This window comes from Aquarana catesbeiana, linkage group LG02 (assembly GCF_042186555.1).
Source record: "Aquarana catesbeiana isolate 2022-GZ linkage group LG02, ASM4218655v1, whole genome shotgun sequence".
Lineage (NCBI taxonomy): Eukaryota > Metazoa > Chordata > Amphibia > Anura > Ranidae > Aquarana > Aquarana catesbeiana.
The window spans coordinates 276,522,623-276,541,498 of NC_133325.1; the positions used below are offsets into that span (position 1 = coordinate 276,522,623).

The 18,876-nt window shown below is 39.8% G+C and overlaps 1 protein-coding gene across 4 annotated transcripts in view; it reads right to left on the reverse strand.

The window, feature by feature from the left end:
• Positions 1-3,219: 3,219 nt before the first annotated feature.
• The window catches only part of LOC141127711 (protein-lysine methyltransferase METTL21E-like), a 32,202-nt gene continuing 16,545 nt past the window's right edge, over positions 3,220-18,876 (reverse strand). For all 4 annotated transcript variants that reach the window (XM_073614455.1, XM_073614454.1, XM_073614456.1 and 1 more), the window contains 3 exons: positions 16,029-16,189; positions 6,643-6,760; positions 3,220-3,763 (listed from right to left, as the gene is read on the reverse strand). In XM_073614455.1, the coding sequence (XP_073470556.1) occupies positions 3,342-3,763; positions 6,643-6,760; positions 16,029-16,166 (678 nt within the window). In that variant the 5' untranslated portion in view covers positions 16,167-16,189 and the 3' untranslated portion in view covers positions 3,220-3,341. The remainder of the gene's footprint in view (positions 3,764-6,642; positions 6,761-16,028; positions 16,190-18,876) is intronic.

The window sequence follows — 18,876 nt, forward strand, 5'->3', positions numbered from 1 at the left end:
CATGGAAGTTGCACAGGGTTATGGCATGCAGGTGAGACTTAGCCCTGAACTTAAGGAAGTTGGACCTGGGTATGGCATGCAGGGGAGACTTCGCCCTGAACTCATGAAAGTGGTCAGGGATATAGCATGCAGGTGAGACTTAGCCCTGAACCTATGGAAGTTGGATAGGGGTATTGCATGTAGATAAGACTTAGCCTTGAACTCATGGAAGTTGGAAAGGGATATGGCATGCAGGTGGGACTATGCCGTGAATTCATGGAAGGGGTAAGGTATATGGCATGCAGGTGAGGCTTTGCCTTGAATCCATGGAAGTTGTACAGGGTTATGGCATGCAGGTGAGACTTAGCCCTGATCTCTAGGAAGTTGGACAAGGGTATGGTATTCAGGTGAGACTTAGTCCTGAACCCATGGACGATGAATAGGGGTATTGCATGTAGGTAAAACTTAGCCTTGAACTCATGGAAGTTGGACAGGGGTATGGCATGCAAGTGAAACTTAGCCCTGAACTCATGGAAGTGGGTCAGGGGTATGGTACGCAGGTGAGACTTAGCCCTGAACCCATGGAAGCTAGATAGGGGTATGGTATGTACGGTAGGTGAAATTTAGCCCTGGAAGCCTAGCCCTCGGTGACAAAATAAAAACAAATTCGGAGTGACACTTAGAGGAGAGTTGCCTGATCTATAAATGTAAAAACAACACTTTGTGGTGCTTTAATGGGGAAGAGCCTTAGGGTCATCCTAAAATGTATTAAACAGAATTCTGAGTTTCAAAGTCATAATTTTGAGATTAAAAGTAATAATTCTGAGTTTCAAAGACAGACTTCTGAGATCAAAAGTCAGAATGCTGGATAAAAGTCAGAATTCTAAGTTTTAAAGTCAGACATTCTCATATTGAAAGTCAAAATTCTGAGATTTAAAAGTTAGGATTCAGAGGTTTAAAGTCCTACCGCACAATTGTCAGTTAAAATAACACAATGCCGTATCATAAAAAATGGTCCGGTCATGAAGGGGGGTAAACCTTTCGGAGCTGAAGTGGTTAAACAAAATACACAGCAAGAATTTTGTGCACTTCCCCTATCCTTCATCACATTATGCTTACACAAATAACAGCAATGGTTTAAACATTTATTTTTCCAACCCATGCATAATAGAGTAGCAAGGCTTTTTTTGTTATTAGATGGAGAGAAATGGTACTAAATAGAACATGTTGGTCAGTAAACCACCAGACTACGTGACATTGCTAAAATTCATGTAATTGACTGCCATGGGTTGCCATATCTTGCTGCTGTTTTGTACTGTGTATGGTAAATTCTACTATGCAAATACTGTACTGACTATTAGCCCTTGAGCTTAGGTGGGTGTGAAAGGGAAACTAAAGTTACATATGACATTTTAAATTGATAGTTCTATCTGGGGAATGGTGCTTATATTACTTCATAGTATGTGACGGATATAGAATTTAACAAGTGTAAACACTGAGCATGTGTGGCATAACATATACAGTAAGGATATAATGTATGAGCCATGCGTAGCATTTCCCTGCACAGTAAATTCTTATGATAGCCTTATGCTATGTTATGTAAATGTTAGCATATAAAATTACATTTAACAAGGGATCATTGATAATTTACTTCAAGATATAATATGTACAATAAATACTTGTCAAATTCATATTCCAGTTTGTTAGACCAACCTATCATGTTGCACCATCTCATACACAAACACTTACTGAATAAACTACAATAGGTCACTGTGTTTTTCCAGAATGGGTTTGTCAAGTTTCCAGTAAAAATAAAATCACTGATATAGGTATGTCCTAATTATAATATATAGTTTTGATTTCACTTTTATTCTTTTATTCGATTAACAATAAGAATGGGCACAGCATTTGGCCAATAAGTCAATACAGGAAAACAATGTACAGTATGTTAGTATAGGTTGAGAGCGACCTAACAATACTGGGTCCAGTGGTGAACACGAACAAACAGTGGAATGGATGGTCGTCAGACTAATAGCAGGCAGAGGAGGGGGGGGGGCTCAATTTTTATGATTAACCACTTCAGCCCCGGAAGGATTTACCCCCTTCCTGACCAGAGCATTTTTTGCGATTCTGCACTGCGTCGTGTTAGCTGACAATTGCGTGGTCGTTGTAGCCAAACATAACTCCTTTTTTTCCCCACAAATAGAGCTTTCTTTTGGTGGTATTTGATCACCTCTACGGTTTTTATTTTTTGTGCTATAAACAAAAAAAGAGCGACAATTTTGAAAGAAAAGCAATATTTTTTTTCTTTTTGCTATAATAAATATCCTCAAAAAATATATAAAAAAACAAATTTCTTCCACAGTTTAGGCCGATATGTATTCTTCTAGATATTTTTGGTAAAAAAGTCTATATTGATTGATTTGCGCAAAAGTTATAGTGTCTACAAAATAGCGGATAGACTTATGGCATTTTTATTATTTTTTTTTTTTACTAGTAATGGCGGCGATCTGTGATTTTATCATGACTGCGACGTTGTGGCGGACAGATCGGACACTTTTGACACTATTTTGGGACCATTGACATCTATACAGCGATCAGAGCTAAAAATAGCCACTGATTACTGTATAAATGTCACTGGCAGGGAAGGGGTTAAACACTAGGGGGCGATCAAGGGGTGAAAATGTGTTCCCTCAGTGTGTTCTAACTGTGGGGGGGATGGGATTCACTAGAACATGATAGAGATCCCTGTTCCCAATCACTGGGAGCAGTAGATCTCTGTCATGTCACTAGGCAGAACAGGGAAATGCCTTGTTTACATCTCCCCGTTCTGCCTCTCCTTCTTGTAATCGTGGGCCAACGGCGAACATCGAGTCCGCAGGACCCATGGGCACGCTCCGGCAGCGTGCGCGCGCTAGGCGGGAAATAAGAAAGGAAGTATGGGTATGCCCTTTTGCGCACCCGTGTCATTCTGCCGATGTAAATCTGCGCGCGGCGGTCAGCAAATGGTTAATAGGTGCAATTAAGTCGAAGCATCAATGAGAGGATCCGAGTCTGAGTTGATACCATTAGGTATATTGAAAACATTGCATTACAGATTGTTGAATTTCTACGGCCAAGGTTTAAATGAAAGATTCCCAAACAATGCAGAATTTTTCAATCCGTAATTTTTTATGCAGGGAAGCCTCCGCCAATTCAGTTTTATTTATAAAATTATAGCAACATTATCAAAACTACAACTTCAAACTGTGTAATCTTTTATTATTTTGGAAAAAGAACAGTTAATCTTTTATAATTTCCTTGATATATTTTGTTGATAAAAATAATTTTATGAATGTTTAATACCTAAGAATGCCCTATTTCTATCCATGGGATTTAGTAAACGTACATCTTCTTCTTGCCTTGTAAAGTTTTATACCTAGGCTTGGCAGATCATAGATAACCTCCATGTCAAACTCTTTCTGAAAGTTGTGAAAAAATGTGTTTTGTATAAGGGTATTCTCTTTTCTGAATCTCATAGCCCACAGGATAATGGTCTTCTCTTGGCACAAGTGATCAAATGTTTTAAGAAGTTCATTCAGGTACGGGTGGTTGTACACTACGTCTGCAGCAAGGATGTATTCAAAGTGTGAGGAGGATTTAGGAAATTTCTCCTCCAGATTGGATCCCCAAGTTAGCTCTTTAACTTGTGGTACATGTTTGCATTTCAGTTTTGTATTTCGAACAACATTATACTGCAGATTTCCAATCAGGTCCTCCAGGTCTGTTGCTATGACTTGTGCTCCTGCAATAAGAGAATAAGTATCAAAAATTAAACTTAAAAACAGACTCAGTTTGTGCACTTCTTTTTATACATAATCATTTTTTTTTTTGGAAAACCTTTATTTTGCATATAAGCTGTACATTAGTTGGAAGATATCCCTAACTACATCGTATATTATACAGTAGTATAACTATTGTTAAAAAGGGGTGATTTTTTCCTATTCAAAATCATGTGTTACCACAATACAACCTGGTGTGAATAGGTCATTAAAGAATACAAATGTGTCCTCTCCCCAATCATAGCCTTTTTAATTGACAGTGAAAAAGATAAAGCAGACTGATGGAGTCAGCCTTCTACTCACTCTGCTTTTTCCTCTTATCAGCTTGTTTCTTGTCAACCGATTTACACACAGCTTACCCTATCAGTCCTCTCCCAATCGATTGCTGCTATTTAAGGGGAGAGGCAATATCTGCCTAAAGAAAAGTTCAGTAGATAAATAGAAAGTAGTAGTGTCACTCACAAGTCTTGAAGAGGAGTATGTGTCCAAACAGGAGGAATCTATTCTATCCAATGTTATGATGGATTACAGTCCATCTTTGTCAAGGCCTTGACAAGAATAGACTGCGATCCATCAAAACGTTATACCCAGGGCAGGACTTAGGGTGGTGGGGGCCCCCTGGGCTTGAGTCATTTTCGGGTCCTACCTTCTATACATTACTTTAAACCTTTAGTTTACTTTTAAGCACACCACTCTGATACCGTTTGTCCGCCATTACATCACTGTCTAATGCAGACAGGTTTCCCAACGGCAGTAAACGAGGCACTACGTAACTGCCAAAAACTAATCAGGAAACCTCAAGATAAGAGTTTAAGGAATTTTAAGGAAAAAAACTATGTAAGGAAAAAACTTACATTTAAATGCTCATCAACGCAGCCTTGCACAGCATCCATCTGCATGCTTGTCCAGTGTCATTTGCAGTCTTGTCAGTGTCATTTGCAGCCTTGCCCAGTGACATTGCAGCCTTGTCAGTGTCATCTGCAGCCTTGCAGCCTTATCAGTGTCATTTGTAGCCTTATCAGTGTCATTTGCAGACTTGTCAGTGTCAATTGCAGCCTTGCAGCCTTGTCAGTGTCAATTGCAGCCTTACAGCCTTGTCAGTGTCATTTGCAGCCTTGCAGCCTCTCATCTGCAGCCTTATCAGTGTCCATCTGCAGCCTTGTCCATCTCATTTGCAGCCTTGCCCAGGCTGCAGTTAAACTGCAGTGACTTGTCAGTGTCACTGAAGTTACACAGAGCCGGTTCTGTGTATCTCGGCTCCTGTCGGCTTTCTCGGCTCCTCTCACAGTCCTGCTCACCCGCCCTATGATAGACATAACACAGGTCCAATGGCAGGACTGAGCGTGACTGTGAGCAGAGCCGAGCGCCCCCGATATACATACATAGCCGAGTGTAGCCGCTCACAGTCGCGCCCAGTCCCTGTGTTATGTCCATCATAGGGGCGGACTAGGCGTGTGACTGTGAGTGGAACTAGCCGAGTATAGCAGAGTACACTCGGATGGGGCCCACGGGGCCCCCTATTGGGCGGGGGCCCATGGGCTTGAGCCCCAGTCAAACCCAATGGTAAGTCCGGCCCTAGTTATACCTAATAAATGCCTCTTGTTTGGATACACACTCATGCTCAAGAACTGAGTGCCTTTACTACTTTCTATTTATCTATTGATATTACTTTGCTGCAGTGCTGGTCAGATACTCCCTTAAAAAAAGATGTGCGGGATTCGAAAAAAAACCCAACTTTTTTACTCACCTATGTAGATGCAGCATCAATCCGATGCTGCAGCTGTCCCTCGCCGCCTCTACTCTGAGAAGTGAGTGATTAAAGACCGCTGATCGCTCAGTTCCTGGGTTCACCTGAGCACAGAGTTGTGACTGTTAATCACTGCTCTGTGCACTGCCCCTCCAGTGCTCACTGGAGCGCCGGGCTATGGAGGGGGCGAGAGTGGCTGGCTCATGCTCTCAGTGGAATGCTGAGAGGCTGAGCCTGCTGCTGTTCCAGGCATCACTTGGATTCCAACATTATTGCCAGAATTCCTGCAGAGTCTGGAGAGGCTCTATGACATGAGCTGACAGTGGTTATACTTCTCCCTTTATCTTGCTTATAAAAAAATTTATTTCATTTTTTAGTACTGAACCTTGCATTAATTTGTGTCTTGTAGACTGTGTGTAGAATGTAATGTAATTTTCTGCTTATGCTTTTCCTAGCAGTTTTCTCTTATTACAACATGGATACTGATCCTGAGATCTCTCTTCACCTTCACACATCAACAACAGGTTAAGAGCTTGGCTGCCATTACCAATGGCTTCTAGGTTAAATCGCTATGAAGAATTTATTAGAGGGTACTTTATACAATAATATGTCTACAATATCGTGCTTAGGCCATGTACAGTGCCTTGAAAAAGTATTCATACCCCTTGAAATTTTCCACATTTTGCCATGTTACAACCAAAAACATAAATGTACTTTATTGGGATTTTATGTGATAGACCAACACAAAGTGGCACATAATTGTGAAGTGGAAGGAAATGATAAATGGAATACAAATGCATTCCACACTTTTCAGATATTTATTTGTAAAAAAACATTTAGAATTTTCCTTCAATTATGTACCAATTTGTGTTTTGCTCTATCACATAAAATCCCAATAAAATACATTTTACACGTTACACGTTTTGGTTGTAACATGACAAAATATGGGAAATTTCAAGGGGTATGAATACTTTTTCAAGGCACCGTAAGAATTTATCATTCCATTGAAACATATTAAGCCAAACTGATTTTTAAAATCAGATTGCTGCAGTTTATCATGGCATAAATCTGATCCACAAATTAAATTGTACTTACCCAGTAAACTAGCTACTACAGAAACTAGCCCAGTTCCAGATCCTATTTCAATGATGCGTTTGTCCTCTAACCCCAATTGCTTTGCATGTTTTTCCAAAAAGTAACAAAGTACAAGTGCCTGTAGAGAGCACAAATACATATTGGAAGATATTGATCAAATATTAAAAAACATACCGAACAGTATTTCACAAGCCTGAAACACCTATTTTTACATTAGGGTGCAAACATGATATTTAAAAAAAAATCTAAAAACATAATGCACTCATGAGTATTTCTTTTAATCCAAATAGATAGTCTTATTTATAGGTAGCTTTTGATGTCAAAATGTTAGTAAACCTAGAATCGCAATATACCAGCTTTAGATAAAGCTAAATACAATGTATTAGCAGTATACTTTCTAACTCACAGTTAGCTTGCTATATATTCTATCATCACAATCTCCAAAGGAATAATATCGCCAATAGACAGCACAGACTGTTTTGCTACTGGACAGTGGCGTAACTAGAACCTTCAGGGCCCCGATGCAAGAAACCATGAAGGGCCCCTGACCTATGGATGGGGCCCTTCCTTCAAACCCGGTGGCAGAACGCAAGTGCAACGTTTGTGTGGTAGTTCTGACTCTGGTTTTTATTTTTATTTTATTTCATTTTTCGACCATTTGTTTCATTCATTTTTTTTACAATATTTTTTAAAATGTTTTTTTACAATTTTATAGGAGCCCCATTGGGGCTTTGGTAAGATACCGGGGGTCTAAACAGACCTATGATGTTTCACCTTTGAGACAGAGAAAGGAGATTAAGGACACATCCCTCAATCTCCTTCTCTGCAGCCTTAGCTGCACAGAATGAATAGCTAGGAATAGCTCTGTACAGAGTTTCCGTTCATTCACAAACTGAAGCATAGGAAACACAGTTTTCCTTGTCAAAAAGGTTTCTATTAGTTGAGCATAAAAGTTTAATACAATTAGGTACAATAAAGTGCTAATAATATAATATGACAGAAATGATAAATGGTACAACTCATTGGCTTATTAATTCATACAACCAGGTAAATCAATACAATATCTTCCATTAGGAAACACAGTATTCTATGTTTCAGTTGTGAAAAGACAGAGTCATTGATTGGTACAATCACTGACACTCTTTTCAGAAAAGGTTTTGTCCTGACAGATCCCCAGCAGCCGGTGGGAGAGGGGGGAACCGTGCAGAGCTGTTAGGACAACGGTGGGGGGGGGCAGGAAAGAAGCACAGGGGGGCTAGAGAGCACACAGGGGGGCAGCAGGAAGAAGCTGCATAGGAGAAGCTGTGGTAGGTGGCTGCATATAAAGAAACCAATATCTCTCAATGGGCTAATGACTATAAAACAAAACAACCCTCTTTTCAGTGTAAGATCCTATGATTACCTACATACATTTTCCTTCCAGAAGCAGTACGCTAGATACAAAAATATGGGTGAACTTTGTGTCGTAAATTACCTAAAACAAACAACTCTCTTTTTTCTACAGTTTAACTAATTTCTAACTCCCTCAGCCCATTCAAGGAGCTATCTAGCTGAGGTACATATTCAAAAGAATATAAAAAAGATTAATGAATCGTGCCTTCCACACACATACCTCACTCACTGCCAATAACATTTGAACTTTGACGCTAAGGTCAATCAGTCACCATAAATGTATTAATCCCTAGCCCTCTCCATGAAAGTCACATACAATCATTCACATAGGGATTCATTTACACCTCATACAAGAAACACACACACACACACACACACACACACACAACAACACATTTAACTCATATAAATATAAATCCTCTATCAAATACTAATAACAAGTGTCACAAAATCAAAGATATGAAACAGAAAGTTCTAATTGTATTGTATGGCAGATACATATTGTAACGAGCCCCTTGCTCGCTCGATTCCACTCTCCCGACACTCCTCTGCTGCTATAGAATCAGATTGCAGATCACAACATCTGATGGTTCGGTCATTCGATGCTCCGGGACTAGAACTACAGCTATGTGCCGTTCTAATCCAGTTGTGTAGCTCAGAACAAACACCAGGCAGGCTGTATGTAAGTTCAACCAGGAATCTCTTTTATTGAAAAATACAGGCTCTTTTATACAATAAAGAGGAGGTGCGTACCTCCGGCTCATATTACTCTGAACATACACCTATGACCAGAAACCTAATTAACATGGGCTACTTAAACTAATCCCTTTAGACAGCCTAGATGACTCAGACATGACCTTTAGGCCAGACTGGCCGTCTCGTAGCTCAGAAAACCCAATCAACATTATCACAATAGCAGAGTTAATTAACACAAACAACAATGGGGATCTAATGACTCTTAGATCCCATACTAGAGACTTATTTACAATACACATTCTAGCAGGCAACAGACAGGTGGCTGGAATTGACATCAGCATCTCCTAACAGTATTTGTCCCAGCATTATGATTCAGCCACTATTTCTAATATGGCAAATCCAGGGTCCCCAGAGTCCTGTGTGTCCTGGGGGACCAGGACCCAAATCCACAGTAATACCACCTCAAGGGTCCCCAGGCATACAGCTCACAAAGAGCACCTTTCCCCCAAATGCCAGGGCCCACGATCGATCGGCAAGAGGCTAGCATTCAGTCCCCTCTCCCGGCTAGATCTGTCACACATACCATTTTCCATATTCATCATACACTATGCAGAATTCAGCATCAGTTGCATACTTCTTTTTTTTACTTAGGCTTTCCAGGGGTCTGATAACCCCAAAGCCTCCTCCAGATTGATTGCCAATCCAAGATTCCTACATGCATGTAAATTTAGGCAACTCAAGAACCTCTTCCAAAATGGACTTAACAGTTGTAGGATACCAATTCAGGTCAAAAATGTACCCCCAAAACCTTGTCCAGACCTCTTGTAGGTCTACGATACCAATCAAAAATAAACTCTTCCAGACCAATTTACTCAGTCTAGGATACCAAGATGCATGTTAAGGTAGGTTCTCCAGGGGTCAAAAAATTTACCCCAAAACCTCGTCCAGACCTCTTGTAGGTCTAGGATACCAATCAAAATAAACCTCTTCCAGACCGATTTACTCAGTCCTAGGATACCAACAAGCATGGTAAAGGTAGGTTCACACAGAGAGTAGCTAACCCTCTACAGGGGTACCCTTCGGAAAAAAAATTGAAAAATTTCACTCAGGGTATCTCATCCTGTACAATGCACTTTAAGGCAAAAAACCCAACCTGCCATCACAAAGATCTGCCTGTTGGACAGCGATACCCCAACAACAACCACCTGCCCCTCCTAGCGCTAGCAAAACACGGCACAACACAATGCAGAACTTTCAATAATAGGTGTCTGCTAACCTGATATAAATTGCGCAATATTGTGTTGAGCTTAGTGCCTCACCAGCATGGAGTTAGGCAAGAACGAGTTGAGGTGATGCTGTCCCTGTACGGCCACCAAATTAAGTAGAATAATAACGTATCAGAACCAGGCAGGACCTCAGTGATGCAGGTTTATTAACAGCTGGGAACATACAGGATTATGTTCAAAGTATCACAAGATGCAGGTCTAATTTATACAGTTTCTTACAATGCAAGCATATTAGGTACAACATGATTGGTTGCTAAGATCTACGTCAAGGTAACTAACCATAAATCTGACACCTGTCATACAACCAGACAAACTTAATTATTCCAGAATTCCTACAGGTTTATTAAAATTTATAACTGGTTTTGTTCAATTAAAAACACCTGTGTAGAGACAATATGGCACCCAGCTGTGTTAAATCAAACCCTCCTCATCCTGATAAGACTTCACCAACTTCAAAGATAACAGATTTACGGACTTTGGGAGAATGAACTTTCAATAACCCCACCTCATGTGTTATATGTCTCACTATATAATCCTATATGTATGTATTTTAACAGTTTTAATTAGGCACAAGCAGACCTTTGTTTGACCCTGCAAAACTTAATTAATGTACTGTACATAACTTTCCCATATTCCACATAATTATTCTAAACCACCTGTATAAGATGTTTTTATCTTATCAGGTTGTAATTCAACTGCTGTCAAAAGTTTTCTCTTCTTCTAATTAGTGAATTTAAAACTATGAAGTTTCCTAATGAACTTTCACCCAGTAAACTATCTTATAAAAATATCATAAAGAAGCAGAGAGGTCTAATGTTCAACATTTAAAAATGAAGACTTTCTATATCTATGGAATAACATAGTATACATTAATAAAGATGAATAACTATTGCTTTACTTATTGAATAATAATATTGATAAGACCACTACTATATAATAATACTAATATGAATAATAATTTTATTATCAAAAAAAACATATGCAAATTAATATGAATACATAAAATATATAATAGTTAATATGAAATTCTACTACAGTATGATGCTGAGAACATGCACTCAACTTCTTTGGTCGACTATGGCGAGGCCTGTTCTGAGTGTAACCTGTCCTGTTAAACCGCTGTAAGGTCTTGGCCACTGTGCTGCAGCTCAGTTTCAGGGTCTTGGCAACCTTTTTTTATAGCCTAGGCCATCTTTATGCAGAGAAACAATTCTTTTTTTCAGATACTCAGAGAGTTCCTTGATATGAGGTGCCGTGTTAAACTTCCAGTGACCAGTATGAGAGAGTGAGAGTGATAACACCAAATTTAACACACGCTGCTCCCCATTCACACCTGAGACGAGTCACATGACAGCGAGGAGGGAAAAAGGCTAATTGGGCCCAATTTGGACATTTTCACTTAGGGGTGTACTTACTTTTGTTGCCAGCGGTTTAGACATTAATGGCTGTGTGTTGAGTTATTTTGAGAGGATGGCAAATTGACACTGTTATACAAGCTGTGCACTCACTACTTTACATTATAGCAAAGTGTCATTTCTTCAGTGTTGTCACATTAAAAGATAAAATTAAATACGGTATTTACAAAAATGTGAGGGGTGTACTCACTTTTGTGAGATTTTGTATGTGAAGGGAATATTTGCTGCATTGACTTTGCTGATCTTTATGTATATGTGTGTATGTTTACACACCCTCTATGGACCTAACTGTTTTGTAAACCTATACATATATTGTAACTTGTCTGTGATTCAATCCCCTGTTTTCTCTTTGTACTCTGTACTCTTTTCAATATTATTAAATCAGATTAAATCCAAAAAGTGAAGTAACAATAGCAAGTAAAAATGCTGTGTTTTTCTTTGCATTGATTAGTTATTCTTTGCAAGTGAAATTTGCCCTTCGAAACTGAACAGCCCATTTGCCTTTAGTAAATCAATCCCCCAGGAAAGAAAAGAGGAAGGCAATATACCTTAGGAATACTCTGTTTTTTACCTGGTGATCCTGCCAGTAACACACCTCCTGCATTAGGGTGCCTACACTCTGAAACAAAGGAGTAGCAGAGACACCTTTGGACAGCAGCATGTTAATCTGGGAGAAGGGTAGTGTTAGATGCACTAGTAGATTTAAATAATTAACAAATGAAGCTGAACTCCAGCAAACACTTTATAAGCAGTTACAGCAAATAGTTTTTTTTGATTTTGGAATAAAGGTTTTATATAGATAAATAGAATCTGACCATTGTAAGCACCCTGTCAGTGGTGAACCGTCTAACTGCTACCTTTGCAGAAGAGCTTGTTCTAAACAACAGACTTACTGGCCAAAATGCCAGGTGAAAATAAAGGAAAGAAAGCCTAAAAAAAGAAAACTGTAGCCTTCGCATCTAATGCCGCGTACACATGATCGGACTTTACAGCATACTTGGTCCGGCGGTACCGGATTTCGTCGGACAATTCGATCGTGTGTGGGCTCCAGCGGACTTTGTTTTCTCAAAAGTTTGACAACGGACTTAGATTTGAAACATGTTTCAAATCTATCTGACGGACTTGAGTCCGGTCGAAAAGTCCGCTTGTCTGTATGCTAGTCCGACGGACAGAAACCGACGCTAGGGCAGCTATTGGCTACTGGCTATGAACTTCCTTGTTTTTAGTCCGGTCGTACGTCATCACGTAAGAATCCTCCGGACTTTGGTTGATCGTGTGTGGGCAAGTCCGTTCATTCGGAAAGTCCGTCGTAAAGTCCGTCGAAAAGTCCGCCGAGCAAAGTATGCCATAAAGTCTGGTCGTGTGTACGCGGCAATTAGAATTGATAAACTGCATTATAATATATGTTTGCTTTTGGGTTTGATACCACTTTAATGCATCCCCCATACAAGGAATTTTGATTTAGAGACAAAGATATGGTTTATAGGGCAAATAAGTTGTTTACTATGAGGGATCCTGTATGCCCTTGATGTAAATAATGTCCTGGTTCCTACCTTCACATGTTCTGGGAATGTTCCTATGTTACAAAGTTTTGGGCGGAGGTATTATTAATAATATTATACAGGATTTATATAGCACCACAGTTTACGCAGCTCTTTACAATATAAAGGTATTTTGAGGTGTTGAATGTGAAATTACAGCTGGCTCTCCCAATCACCCCATCTTTGGCACTATTGGGTATCACAAATGACGAACAGAGATCTCACCATACTAAGTTATTGATAGCATATCCTCTATTAAGTGAAAAAAGACAGTTTGATGAAATGGTTGTCCCCATCTCCCCCTGTACTATCCTCCTGGTAGGCTATGGTGGATGCTGCCCTCCCTATGTACAAAATTACGTATATTAACCGGGGATCCCATGGAAGTTTGACAAAGTATGGTACCCATGGACCTCTGATTAGCTGGCTAACATAGGGGCAAATGATGGGGCAGATGATCTGGGCTTTTCATGTTATGTCCACAATATGGTATAACTATGATGTTATGTGCACTTGTTCTATGTGAGTCTTTTGAGAACTTCTGATGGCGGTATTCCGTGTTGATTCTATTGATCAGTGGCGAGCCATCCATTGGGAGCGCCTGGGCGCCGCCCCACCAGCCAACCCCCCCCCCCCCCCCCCCCCCCCCCCCCCCCCCCCCCCCCCCCCCCCCCCCCCGCTGCAGTCACAAAAAAAAATTTTTTTTTAAACGGCCCCTTTAAGAAAAAAAAAAAATGTCCTATAACTAAGTGCACTGTGTTCGGGCGCCGGACACAGTGCACTATGAGAAGCGCACATCAATGCAATCACGAGACTGCAGACGTGGTGCTTCATTGGCGGGGTTTAGAGATGCTTTGCGGTGCAATCGATCGCGCCAACCAGCATCCGCCCTGCCGCTTTGTCTCAGTGTGAGAACAAAGTCACTTCTGGCGCCGGCAGGCTACAAAAAGATGGCCGCTGTGACTAATCCCCTTGTGTTCAGTGGAGAGGGGAGGCCCCTTCCCTCTCCACTGAACACACGAGAAAACCAGGAAGGAATGGACGGGCCGCCACTGCAGGGGAACATTTAATGAGGTAATACAAACAAAGAGCAACCCTAATCATGTCTTCATTAACAGGCATTGCTGTGTAGAATGGTGAAATGTGCACTTTACATTTTGGCTTGCAAATTGACGGTGTTACACACTTGTAAAAGCTGTTTGCATTCTTTAGTTTTGTTAGAGATACAGATGGGTACAGTTTTGTTTGACACCAGTTAGAAGACCAAAGGGTGCCCTATCTGTCTGAAATAAAATGGCTTTGTTCACCAGCAGTTAGTATCAAAAAAACGTGAAATATGATCTAGTTATGTTACTGCATGAGAACATTTTTGTAGGGGAGGAATTGATAGCTTTATACCTGGAACATGGCCATTTGGTTTAGCGACTGAGTTTGAAGTGTTGGGATTGGTTTGGGTCTTGAGTATTGCGCTTGTGTAAACACAATAAAGCACTCATCTCCCAACTACATACAGTGCCTCTGTAAACAGTTTGATTACTAAACTGTTGCAATCTGGTCATAGTATGAGGATCTGCAAGTTTACAGTCTGGCTGGTGTTCTGCTCAGTGTCAGGTCAGTGCTGGGATTTAACTGCAGCTTAAAGCTAGCTTTGAAGTTCTGGAGAGCGATCATTTACTAAGTAATGAATGTATTGTTTTACAGGACACAGAACAGCTCTGCTCTTCTCATTTTTGATTATTTCAATATAGAAGAATTATGGTGCAAAACCCTCATTTTATATGCATATGGTTTTAAACAAAATGGGATCAAATATGAATTAAACATCAGGAACCTGTTTGTTGTTAACAGAAAGCTTACTTCACTTGTACATTCTACACATTCTTACACAGTAAACCACACTGTGCTGTACATTATATACTCAATTGTGTTTAACTCATTACATTGTGCTGTATATTATATACTGTATTTTGCACTCAGTATACTGTGCTGTATGTTATATACTCCGTAGTGTAATGTTGCACTTAGTACATTGTGCTGTACATTATGTACTTCATAGTGTTTGACTGATAACATTTGATATGGCACAGTGGCAGCATTTGATGACACATTGGGAGCATTTGATATGGCACAGTGGCTGTGTTTGATGGGCACAGTGGCTGCGCTTGATAGCACAGTGGCTGCGTTTGATGGCACAGTGGCTGCGTTTGATGGGCAAAGTGGCTGCTTTTTTATGGGCACAGTGGCTGCATTGATGGCACAGTGGCTGCATTTGATGGCACAGTGGCTGCGTTTGATGGGCACAGTGGCTGCTTTTTATGGCACAGTGGCTGCATTTGATGGCACAGTGGCTGCGTTTGATGGCACAGTGGCTGCGTTTGATGGCACAGTGGCTGCTTTTTATGGGCACAGTGGATGCATTTGATGGCACAGAGGCTGCAATTGATGGGGTTTTTTTCAGAATTTTTCAGTTTGTTTGCTCCCCCCAAAAAATTTTGAGCACCAGCCGCCACTTCTATTGATGCATTGTGTATATCTTGTTTACACCCTTGTTTTTGTAAAAAAAAAAAAAGAAAAGTTATTTACTATGAGTCCAGGCAATAAAGTTGAGGTGTGAAATAAGTACACTTAGTAGTCTTTTTTTTCATTATCTGTCTAGAATCTAAATTGTGGGCTACATGAAGATGACATCTTCATATCTCCCAACTGTCCCGAATTTCACAGGATTGTCTGCATAATTAAAAGATAACCAGGTCCGGTCTATGCACTTACTGCCGGGCAGGGTGATCTTAAGCCCAACTACTATGTGTAAAGTACTGGCGTCAATGTCAGCAGCATGGTACAAAGATCTGAAGCTCAGGTAAGTATTATCTGAACTCTCAGCACATGCTATATGCTATAGGCACTATACTTTTGTTACAGTTCTTACAGTGCATTTTTTTTGTTGTGGATTCTACAATGCATACAAGAAGACACTGGTTGATTCAACCAGTCTGTCTCCACCCAAAATTTTAATTAAACTTATATATTGACTGACCTTATAAATGTTTGATACTTACTGAGGGCCACACAGTTGCACCAAAAAGGTCTGTGGATTCTACTATTTTTATCTCATGCCCTACAAAGTTGAAACCTTCCCAAGCTACACTTGTAAGATATGCTGGAAAGAAACGCCGCTCCAGGATTTTGGACACCATCCATTCGTCTTTGCTATGACCATCTGCAAACAAAAGAAAAACAAATAAAGACATGATATACAATATATCAACTACATTTAGCACTACTGAGTTTAGAGAGTCACAGAATAAACAATTTAGTTAAAAAAAAAAAAAAACGAATTGCCAAACTAGATAAAGTCACAATTTTAAAATACAAACCTTGTACAAAAGATTTGGATATGTGGTATTCTATTTTGCATTTAACAGTTCTGAAAATGGATTTTCATTGCACCTGAGCTGCAGATGGCAGTGTCTCCAGCTACACCACCTAATCTTCCAACATAAAAAGCATCCCAAAACAAGGTACTTCTCCTACATGTTAGCTGGGTTATGTAATAAAGCTTTAGAAAATGAACACAAAAAATAGACTTATCTCCATATCATTCAGTGAGTATCCCGCTTGTGCTGACCTGTCTTTGGGAAAGTAAATTCTGATTGATTGTTGTGAGTTACTACACACCACATTTTGAACTCTCATTAAATAACCAGTAAATGTGTGGTCAGGAAAGGTGCCAAGCGACACCTTTATTGTTCCATTAAGATGCCTATAGACAATAGATGGCAATTTCCCAATTTAACTGTTCCTATATTATCTGGATAATGTCTAGATTGTCTGAAACGACAGTTCTCAGGGGATAAAGCGACTGGATAGAATATATCCAACAGTTATAATTTTTTTTTCCCCAAAATATTCTGGCAAAAGTACTGTCTTCAGAGTGGGATCCTATACATCCTATACACACTTGTACCTTAACGTTGCTCAAACAGATCTGCTTGTGTAATTGAGCATTCTTGTTTAGGGCAATTGCTGCACCTTCATTGTGTGATGGTCAGATCCCGAATGCCCATCTAAATATTTTCTAACTCTATAACCAGTATTATAGTCTTAAGTGCAAACACAGTCCCCAATGATCTTATGCAATATCTGAATTTTTGAAAGTTATTTGCATTGGCAAAAGCATGCCTTCAGTGCCTCTCAGTGGCAATGTTGGGGCCTGGTGATATCCTGCTCAAGCACCTAACATATCATAGTGTCAGGGTGGTGGTAGGTCTATTGTTTGCACAAAAGGAAATTATTTTCTATTATAATACAGGATTTATAGAGCACCAACAGTTTGCGCAGCACTTTACAATGTTGAGAAATTCGCTTTTCTTGAGGGGAAGGGACTTTGTTGTCAATCTGATAACTCTAAATAGTATCATATGTTACCTTAGGGTGCCTGCTGTTTGGTACCTTGGTTGACTAGATCAGGCAAAAGATACTAGGTCTATGGGTACCTTATAACTTTGCAAACTCTCCAATGAAAGAGAAGCTGTCTATATCCTTGGGTGTTTTCATTCAAAAATACAATGGCAAGAAAACATTCCTAAACTTTCTAGATTTCAGAATAAAAGAAACTGCATGTTTGCCATAATACTGAACAAAGAATAACTTATTTAACAGAGAATATACAGGATTTTACACTTGCATGTTTTGTTTTGTGTTTTATACAATCATGATCACTGATGGAGATAGAGTTTGAGCCTCTGGCATGATACATCTTACAAATGGTAATTGGTGGCAGGTATTCCCATCAGTGTATCATGTGATCCAGTCAGTTCATGGGTGTTAGACCTCACAAGTTGTAAAAGAAAAAGATTTCACACTTTTGGTTATCTACACCTCACGACAGATTTTTGTTGAATAAAATAAAACATGATCAAATGAGACTCAGAAGAAGAGTTTAAACTCAAAAGACTAGAAAGGGTTAAAAAAGGATTTCTACATCCACAACCCAACGATCAAATAAGTAGCAAAAGTTAGATGAGGCACCGCCTTTGTCTAGTAGCAGGTTACAACAAGAGTTCAAAGGTACACGTTGCATCCCACAAATAGGTGACAAAAAACCCTAGGGTGACCCCGGATATCTCCTAAACTTTGAAGGCAGCTTTTCCATTCCCCAAGCATGTACGAATAGTGACTAGCTTCATTGGCTGTTTCAAATACACTCTTCCTTTCTGTAAAATTAGAAATTTAAGCAGATTATATAGAGCTGTTACTGAGTTACTGCAGATTTACATTTTTATCAGCTGTTGAGTCTTCATTTTTACTTCTAACTACTCCCCTGGGTACTGATGTATGCAGAGATGAGTGATGCTTCTCTATCACAAGATGTGCTGGGGTCAATGTTCTCAACTGCCAAAAATTAGGAGGGACTGTCCCTCGTTTGGGGCCAAGTCCCTCTGTCCCCCTTAGTTGTCCCTCCTTTTTGGCCTGATGTGAAAAACTTAAAATATACTGTTTATTAGAAATACTGGAAGAGAACTTTCATCCAATCCCTGAACTATTGCATTTGTCAATATGAAAAGATTATAAAAAAGGAAACAGAGTGGTGTCCAATAATTCATTGCATATTAATTCTCCATTCCATATAAATGGGTGTGTGGCCTTTGCCTACATACTTCATGCTACATAGTGTCCATTTTTTCCTATTTCAGAACATTGGGAGGTATGGCAGGGATACCTTTTATATATGAGCTGTAATGGATGATCAGGCTTCACTTTCTCCATTCTGTGTGAGATGCAAGATAGCAACCCTCATCCTTTCCCCATAGTGGAATAACTGGGTCTCAGGGAATAGAATTCACCAATGAAGCATTGATGAGTTGCTTATAAGATGCATAGTTTATATTTAGCAATCATTTCTGT